General features: G+C 38.6%; 1 protein-coding gene across 1 annotated transcript in view; it reads left to right on the top strand.

Annotated features, from left to right (window-relative positions):
* Positions 1 to 9,302, top strand: part of RIMKLB (ribosomal modification protein rimK like family member B) — a 38,597-nt gene extending 29,295 nt beyond the window's left edge. Inside the window, exons 4-5 of the mRNA XM_007937159.2 lie at positions 7,222 to 7,425; positions 8,839 to 9,302. Of these exons, the coding sequence (XP_007935350.1) occupies positions 7,222 to 7,425; positions 8,839 to 9,302 (668 nt within the window). The remainder of the gene's footprint in view (positions 1 to 7,221; positions 7,426 to 8,838) is intronic.
* The last annotated feature ends 873 nt before the right edge of the window (positions 9,303 to 10,175 follow it).

Raw genomic sequence — 10,175 nt, forward strand, 5'->3', positions numbered from 1 at the left:
AACTGCTCATATGCAAGTTCAACTTGAAGTTGAAGTCAATTAAAATAAGTCCAAGAGAGCCAAAATGTGATCTTGAATATATCCCTCCTGAACTTAGAGACCATATAAAGAATAGATTTGATGCATTGAACACCAACGACTGAAACCAGAAGAATTGTGGGAGGATATCAAGAACATTATCCATGAAGAAAGCAAGAGATCACTAAAAAGACGAGAAAGGAAGAGGAGACCAAAATGGATCACAGAAGAGACTCTGAAACTTGCCCTTGAGCGGAGAGAAGCTAAGGCCAATGGAAGAAATGACAAGATAAGAGAGCTTAGCAAACTTAGTGGACATAAAATTATACAGAAGTAAATTGCTTATTTACATTGAGATATATATGGCAACTAGGAATGAAACTACTGAAAGGTGAGTAACCTACTAAAAGTATGTAAAATACAGAGAAAATTAGGAAACTGTTGGCTCCATGGATGTTGAGATGTCCTTCAATCCTGATGCCACATTCCTTTTTATATAGTCCAGTTTTTTAGATTATTTGCTCAGCATAGAGATTGAATAAATATGGTAAAAGGATACAAACCTGACACACACTTTTCCTGCTTTTATACCAAGCAGTATTCCCTTGTTCTGTTAGAATAACTGCTTCTTGGTCTGTGTAGAAGTTTTGCTTGAGCAAAATTTAAGTGTTCTGGAATTCCCATTCTTTGCAGTGTTATCCATAGTTTATTATGATCTATACAGTTGAATGCCTTTTCATAGTCAGTCTCACATCAGCAATGATGTCCCTTGTTCTATGTACTCTTCTGAACCTGGCTTAAATTTCTAGCAGTTCCCTGTCCCTATATAGCTACGACTATTTTTGAATTGTCATTGGCAAAATTTGGTTCATGAGTGATACTGTTTTGGTTACCTAGTGCTGCTCTGACAGGAATATACCACAACATGATGGCTTGACAAACGAGTATATTCTCTTACAGTTCAGAAGGCTGGAAGTCCAAGTTCAAAGTGCCAAGCTCTAGGGGCTGGGTGAAAGCCCCTCAGCCTTGGGCTTTAGCTCTGCCTCCTGCTCCTGGCCCACTGAAACTAGAGGCTTTTCTTCACTTAGACAGCTGCTGGCTGCTGAGGCTGACAAGCCCAAGGTTGACAAGTAAAAAGGCACAGTCCCCACATTACTAAACCACACGGCAGACCATTAATTCAAATCCACTGGAAGTCCCAAGGTTGGCAGAGCTGAAAAACGACACAGCTACATACAGGGTTCAATAGTGCCATAAACCAGAGACCGTTCCCCAAGGCTTGTTATGTATAGGAAGCAGACCACATCCCTAAGGCAGCTACTCAGCTGCTTGTGGTAGACCCACCATGGCATTGATTGCCAGTCTCATCATGGAGAAAATTACCACAAGCTGCCCAGCCACTCAACGAGGCCCAGCCAAGTTGACACACAAACTTAACTACCACACTAATTCTGATAATTTCTGCATTCTGTTGAATCACCCTTCTTTGAAATGTGCATGGATAGTTATCTATTCCAATTGGTTGCCAGGTGTCTGTCTTCCACAGTTCTTAACAGAGAGTAAGTACTTCCAGCATTGGATCTATGTATGGAAACATTTCAGTTAGTATTCTGTCAATTCCTGGAAGCTTGTTTTTCAGCAATTCCTTTAGTGCAGCTTAGACTTCCTTCAATGCTATTGTTTCATGATATATGCTGCCTCCTGAAATAGTTGAATATTGATCAGTTCTTTTTGGTACAGTGACTCTGTGTATTCCTTCTGTCTTTTTTTTTTTTTTAATGCTTCCTGCACTGTTCAATATTCTGCCTATAGAATTCTTCAGCATTACAATACAAGGGTTGAATTTTTTCTTAATTTTTTTCAGCTTGAGAAATGCTGAGCATGATCTTCCCTTATGGTTTTCTAACTCCAGGTCTTTGCACATTTCATTACAATATTTTAGTTTGTCTTCATTTCAGTTCTTTTAACTTCAACATTTCTTCTATTCACTTTAGCTACTCTCTGTTCAAGTTTCAGAGTCTCATCTCACATCCATTTTGGTCTTTTTGTTGTTGTTGTCTTTAATGGCCTTTTGCTTCCTTCATGTATGAAGTCCTTGATGTTATTATCCCAGTACTTATCTTCAGTCATTAGCAGTGCATCAAATCTATTCTTCAGATGGTCCCTAAAGCTATGTGAATATATTCGAGGTCGTACTTTGGCTGTTGTGAGCTTGTTTTAATTTTATTCAGCTTTAACTTAAGCTTTCACGTGAGCAATTGATGGTCTGCTTCACATCCTGGCTGGTGATATTGAGCATCTCCATTGTCTTTTTCCACAGGTGTATTCAGTTTGATTCCTATGTATTCTAGCCATGATCCACATGTATAGTCACTGTTTATGTTGTTGAAAAAAAGTATTTGCTGGTCATTGGTCTTCTATCATGTGATCTCTGGCTACATTTCTATCACCAAGGCCCTATTTCCAACTACTGATCTTTGTTTGTTTTCAACTTTCACATTCCAATTACTAGTAATGATCAAAGCATCTAGATTGCATGTTTGGTCAAGTTCAGGTGGGAGAAGTTGGTAAAAATCTTCTATTTCTTCATCTTTGGCATTAGGGATTGTTGTATAAATTTGAATAATAGGCATATTAACTCATCTTCTTTGTAAGCATATGGATATTACCCTGTCATTGACAGAGTTGTACTTCAGGATCAATCTTGAAATACTCTTTTTGACAGTGAGTGTGACCCCTTTCCTCTTTAGTTTGTCATTTCTAGCATAGCAGACCATATGACTGTCCAATTCAAAATGGCCTGTATGAATCCAGTTCAAGTCACTAATGCCTAGGATATGGATATTAATGTATTCCACTTCATTTTTGACAACTTGCAATATTCCTTGATTCATACTTAGTACATTCCATGTTCAAATTATTCGTGGGTGTTTGCAGCTCGCTCTTCTCATTTTGACCAAATCCAGGTACTGATAGCTTTATTCCCTCTGTGTCATTAAGGTCGTCCACCTTGCTGGTATTTACATAGCTTCCAGCATCACAACAAAACGCAAACCATTACAGTTCAAACTGACATGTGGTTAAACCAAACCAAAACCAAACTTACTGCTATAAAGTCAGTTCCAACTCATTGTGACCTCCATTGGGTTTCCAAGACTATAAGTCTTTACAGAAGTAGCTCACCTCATCTTCCTCCCATGGAGCAGCTGGTGGTTTGAACCACTGACCTTCTGGTTAGCAGCCTTACCCACTCTGGCACCAGAGCTTCTTCATTTCTGGCTAGTGTCTACCATATTGGATAGCACAGCAATGGATGTCGGCTACTTCAATTGGTCTGTAGATTCCATACAATTTCAATTAAAAAATCTTAGTAAGGGACTTTGACAAGATGATTCAAAAATTTATATATAGAAGAGAAAGTTCATGAATAATGAAGATCTTTCTGAGAAAAAGTAGATTGATTTCCCTTGTTAGTTCCCAGAAGTTGTTATAAAGCTTTATCATTTAAGGCCACTTGCATTATCAATAATAACAAACATTAATGGGTAGATAAATAGGTAGATAGACTGAATGATCATGTATGAATAGGCAAAAGAGATTATACACTGATGAAGATTAAAGACTACAGTCTGCAGTGTGGATTACACCTCAATATTAAGAAGACAAAAATCCTCACAACTGGACCAGTGAACAGCATCACGATGAATGGAGAAAAGATTGAAGTTGTCAAGGACTTCATATTACTTGGTTCTGCGGTCAGTGCCAATGGAAGCAGCAGTTAAGACATGAGACGACATATCACATTGGACAAAAGACCTCTTTAAAGTGCTGAAGAGTAAAGATACCTCCTTAATGACTAAGATGCACCTGACCCAACTCATGGTATTTTCAGTTGCCTCACATGCATGTGAGAGCAGAACAATGAATAAGGAAGACTGAAGAAGAGTTGATGCTTCTGAGTTGTGGCGTTGGTGAAGAATGCTGAAAGTACCATGGACTGGTAAAAAAAAAAAAAAACCTAATAGATCTGTCCTGGAAGAAGTGTAGCCAGAAGGCTCCTTGGAAGCAAGAATGGCCAGAGTTCATCTCACGTGCTTTGATCATGTTGTCAGAAGGGACCATTATTTGGAGAAGGATGTCATGCTTGCTAAAGTGGAGGGTCAACAAAAGAGGGGAACCCCGTCAAAGAGATGAATTGACACGGTGGCTGCAGCAGCAGGTTCAAGTATAGTAGGGATTGTGAGGCTGGCACAGGACGGGCATTGTTTCATTCTGTTATACATAAAATCGCTTCAAGTCAGAGATGACTTGATGGCATGTAACAGCAACAACAAATTTGTGTGTGCTATAACAACGTCCATATAAATAGAATTAACAGGGGGCAAAGTTATGATAATTTCTTAGCCACAGTTAGCCACTCTGATGGAACAAGTTGTTGGTCTTGTGGTCTCGGGACCATGGTCACAGGGAACATCAAGCTCAATTGGCATGACATACTACACGAAACCATTGTTCTACATCCTTCTTTGGTGAGTAGCAGCTAGGGTCTTAAAAGCTTGCATGTACCTAGTAGTTCAGCCCAAGAACATGTATAAGATTGGTAGACAATGGTCCTATAAGTTTATGTGTATGATCTGAATTCCCAGGTGTATAGTAGAGCTAACAAGGAGCAAGGTTGTAGTCACTGCTTGGTCATAGCCAGCTACTCATAGGGACTGAGTAGTTCAACCTGTGGGCTTGGGACCGTAGTCCCAGGGGACATCAAGCTCAATTGGCCTAACATGCTACACAAAACATTGTTCTACTTCCTACTTTGGTGAGTAGTGACTGGGATCTTAAAAGGTTGCGAATGGCTATCTAGATGCAACAATGGGTCTCTCCTTGTCCAGAGCAGAGAAGAATGAAGAAAACAAAAAAATCATGGAAACAATTAATCCTAGCAACTGGTACACCATCCAATCTGCAGCCTATATACAACTATGAGACCAGAAGAACTAGACGGTGCCCGGCTACCACTGTCAACCACTCAGAAGGGGATCTATGTAGGAGATCCTGGATAGAGAGGGAGAACAATGTGGAACGAAACTCAAAATCATTTGGAGGAAAAAAAAGGAGTGGGGGTGGGGGACCAGGTTTGCTGCTCTGATAGAGCCTGGTCGAACCACTGAGACTATGGCCCCTAGCTGCACTTCAGGTCTGGAATTGAACCCACACCTATGGCTTCTAGCCAAACAAAAGACAGGCATATGAGTTGAACATTTACCTGAGGTAGATACACTCCTTGGAGAGAACAATCATGGGAGAAAGAAGGGCTGCTTATGCACAGGGAGACAGCTCAGGGGGCAGGAGTGCATGGAGGGATGGACACAGGGAAGCAGTAACTATGGGGAGGAAGTGGGAGGGGAGCTGTTGCATTGTGGTCAATGTCATGAGACAAAGTGTATGTGAACTCTGCTGTATGGAAAGTGAATTTGCTCTGTAAACTTTCACCCAAATCACAATTTTTCAAAAAAGCTTGCATGTAGCCATCTAAATGCTCATCTGGAGCAAAGATGCAAGGAAACTAGTAGACCATGCAAACCTCAGCCTATATGAGCATGAGACCAGAACTAGATGGTGCCTGGCTATCACTATCAACCACTCAGAAAAGGATCAGTGCAGGAGATCCTAGATAGAGTGGGAGAACAGTGTGGAACAAAATTCAAAAATCATAAAAAAAAAAAAAAAAGAAGAAAAAGATCAGGTTTACTGGTCTGATAGAGCCTGAGGCCTCAGGCGATCCCTGAGGCCCCTAGTTATCCTTTAGGCCTGGAGTTGAACTCATGGCTTCCGGGAGCTCTGGTGGCATAGTGCCTAAGGCATTTGACTGCTAACCAGAAGGCTGGTGATTCAAACCCACCAGCCACTCCTCAGAAGGAAGGTTGGGCAATCTACTTCTGTAGAGTTACCGCCTCAAACCCAAGGAGGGGTTGCTATGAGTTGAGAACAACTTGACGGCAGTGAGTTTGGTTTTTTTTGTTTGTGTCATGGCTTCCAGCCGAACAATAGGTGTGCATATAGGGTGAATATTTACATCAGATTATGTATATTCCTTAGAACAATCCATCATGGGAGAACAGAAGGGCAGTATTTCCCCAGGAGGATAGCTCAAGGGGCAGGAATGCATAGGAAAGGGAGGACATGGAGAAGCGGTAACTACAGGGAAGAAATGGGAAGAGAGCTGTTACGTTGCGGGGAATTGTAGTTAATGTCATGAAACAAAATGTGTGTGAACTGTTGTTGGATAGTGAATTTTTTCTCTGTAAACTTTCACCCAAATCACAATAAAAATTTTTTTTGAAAAGTCCATATTTATTCAGATTAGAAATACATAGATCACCAATTGTGCTGAGATGTTTGGTTGTTCATATTAAAAACAAAACATTGTATACCTCCCTCACGTTACAGACATAAAGTTCATTCTACAATTGAAGACTTTAAAAGTGTGAGATAAATTTAGAGAACTTTAGAAGGCAGTATATAGAAATACTTTAAAGGTGTCAAAGAATTTAAAACCATGTTTTAAGAATAGCTACAGTCATTGGCACCGTAGATAAGTAGAGCAGTGTAATAGACTAGAGAATCCAAAATTGGGTAGAGAATCCAAAATTAAGTATATAATAACATACTGCTATGTTGCTGTATCCTAAGTGGTGGTGGTGTTGTTATGTGCTTTCGAGTCGGACCTGACTTATAGCGACCCTTCCTTGGGTTTCCAAGGCAGTATCACTACGGAATTAGATTGCCCCATCTTCCTTCCAAGGTAATCCTAATTAGAATATATTAATTGAATGTTGTAGTAATATATAACACATAAGATTAACTAAAAAGGAGAGTTTTGCTAATATGAAGATGATGTTACTCGCTAGCCTTTGGAGGAATACAAATCTAGAGCCCCTGCTTCATAGCATATACCAAAATATTACCAATAAGAGTTTGGAATGGAGGCAGTAGTAGGAGATTATTAATGTTGTCTTTAGACGTTTTTACATTATTTCACTGGTTATCATAAGTAAGTTACTTTGACTTAACAATTCTGACAAAACTAGAAAAATAATTACAATTTGTTTTAAAGAAACAGATTGGGACTTAAGAAGATACAGATAATAGATTTCAACTGTCCACAATTTGATGACTTACATATTTATTATTTTTCAACCACAGGCAAAGCTGTTTTCTTGGCTCGAGATAAGCATCATTTGGCTGATCTAAGCCATCTTATTCGCCATGAAGCTCCATACCTGTTTCAGAAGTATGTTAAAGAGTCCCATGGACGGGATGTACGTGTCATTGTTGTGGGTGGCCGTGTGGTTGGCACCATGTTACGTTGTTCAACAGATGGGAGGATGCAAAGCAACTGCTCACTAGGTAAAAACAATACAGATACTTGTGTATATTCATATGTATCTGTTGATCTTTTTACTTAGTAATTTGAAAAGCACATTGTCTTTCACATGTAAATGTGATTTATAGACCTGTCATCAATATAATGAATAATATAATACTGTTTTACTCAAATGACATAGCAATGATTGTGAGGAAGTTGCAAAGCTGGGCGATTTTCGTTTTGTTATATTTGGAACCATCTTGATAGCACAGCAACAGCATATTGCAGGGTTCATTACTCACCACTGTTTCCTCCTCATCTTCATCTTCTCATATCTCTATTCTAAGTCATTTGTTCTGTGTGTGTATTTTCTTGATTATTATTCCTGGATGGGATATATGACTGATAGCTACCTTCTCAGGTATTTCTCCTCGAGGGAGACTAATATCTTGGCCAAGATAGTATTCTTAGGTTGTAAGAGTCTGGCTTCACTTCTGCTGCCTCTTAGATTTCATTGTTGAAATTCAATGTTTAAATCTACTCTTATATAAAATTTTCCTTTGTAGGTGATTTATTCCTTTTGCCTGAAAATTTGTTCTGTTTTTTCTTCATGTTGTTAGTTGTTGTAGAGCTGTAAAATTTTATCGAGATATTTTTAGATATTTTTTTTAATCAACTTTGAGCCCTTTTGATCAGTGAACTTATTTGAAGGTTGCATGTATTTTTAGATGTTTATTGGCCATTTTGTTTCTTTTTGTGAATTATTTATCTATATATTTTTATTTAATTTTCTTCGTTGATTTGAAAGAGCTTTTAGTTTATAAAGAATGTTAATGCTACTTTTAGTTTCTAGAAAATTAAGGTGAGTTTTTCAATGATTCTGACATTTTGCTTTTTGGTGGACTTGAGCCGGCAATCTTTTGTTGTAGCCGAGTGCTTATCCATTTCTTCTGTTTTCTAGTTTTCATGCTGTTACATCTATTTTCTTCCCCTTTTATATTTATAGAATGTGTGAAGTCACACAGCTTGGTCAGATCTTACGCATATTATATCAGTCTTTCCAAGTTTCAGGAAGCTAGTAAATTATTGTCCTTTAGGAATTATTCTTATCAACATTCATTCACAACTATGAAAAAGTAAATACTTTTTACATCATTTTCCAGTGTTCATCTTCCTGTGAAACGAGGAGTAAGGGTATAATAGTACCAAATAAATATGTAGGATACAGATAGGACGTCACAAGTAGAAGTTTCTGGATCTAAGTCATTGGTTCTTTAAAAAAAATGGGTAGGGAGGGGATTCCCAAATGAAGAAAACCCAGATTTCATAGTCCCAGTTTTACACTAAATAATATCTTTCACTGCTGATTTAGAAGAGAGGATTAGCCTTGGAGACTAGCTTTAATTTTACTCCAAAAATTTTATCATTTGGGTAACTTGTTTCTCTTTTGCCAGGTGGTGTGGGGATGATGTGCTCATTGAGTGAACAAGGAAAGCAGCTAGCTATCCAGGTGTCTAATATCCTGGGGATGGATGTGTGTGGCATTGACCTCTTGATGAAAGATGACGGCTCCTTCTGTGTCTGTGAAGCCAATGCAAATGTAGGTTTCATCGCCTTTGATAAGGCTTGTAATCTAGATGTAGCTGGTATCATAGCGGACTATGCCGCCTCCCTTCTGCCCTCTGGCCGGCTCACCCGGCGTATGTCCCTGCTCTCGGTGGTGTCCACAGCCAGTGAAACTAGTGAGCCGGAGCTGGGTCCCCCAACCAGCACTGCTGTCGACAACATGAGTGCGAGTTCCAGCTCTGTTGACAGCGACCCTGAAAGCACGGAGCGGGAGCTGCTTACCAAGCTCCCAGGGGGCCTGTTCAACATGAACCAGCTTCTAGCCAATGAAATCAAACTCCTGGTGGAGTGACTCCACTGGTAAATAATTAACCAACAAAACCCTTGTAAAACTTTCTTTCTTTTCCTTTATTTTTATTTTTTTTTTTTTAACCAACTTGCAATGCTGTTCATGGAAAACACTCAGGAAGATGAGAGAAAATTGAGTAAAATTAGTTGAGAGAAGAAGGGGGAGATAAGCGAGACCTCTGCTGTTACCATGTGACTGGTTTTCATTTAAAAATCCTACAAGTCTAATTTGGAAAGAAAGTCAGAAGAGGTGGCATAGAGAAAAATGTCAAGTTTTCAAAGTTATCTTTTTAAATTACTCAAAAATTTGTATGCTCTTGGGCCATGAGGAATGTAGAAATTTTTTCATGGTCCTTTGCATCTTGTTTTTGTACGGTTGGTACAAATTTCAGAGTAGCATGGCAGTAGATTGATTGTGTTTTAAAATTTTGTACTGGTGAGGAATACATCTGCCTAAAATACATGAATTTTTTAAAATAGAAATCTGAAACTTCTTCCATTTCCATATTAACAACAGTTGTTTATAAAATCTTGAGACTCTATTTGAGTTTTCTTATTTTTTGCTTTTGTTTTGTTTTTTTCCCCTTAATTTAGGTGGAAGGGCAAAGTAAATATGACCCAATAAAGGCTTTTTAATGTCAAAATTGGCATGTTTGCATGATGAAATGGAAATGAACAGTATTGCAATGTCTGGTATACAAAATAACATTTACTCCAATGTAGATAAAATTACACTAGTTTAAAATATGTGCAAAGACTTGTATTTGTTAGTGTTTTAGTCTTTTTGAAAGATATATGCTCTGTTAATGTTGCTTTTTTTTTTTTTTTTTAATACATGCTAGTAGTCTAACATTCCCTGCTCTATGCCTGCATCTTT

This window comes from Orycteropus afer, unplaced genomic scaffold (assembly GCF_000298275.1).
Source record: "Orycteropus afer afer isolate SDZICR_OR568_19922 unplaced genomic scaffold, OryAfe1.0 scaffold00040, whole genome shotgun sequence".
NCBI classification, from domain to species: Eukaryota; Metazoa; Chordata; class Mammalia; order Tubulidentata; family Orycteropodidae; genus Orycteropus; species Orycteropus afer.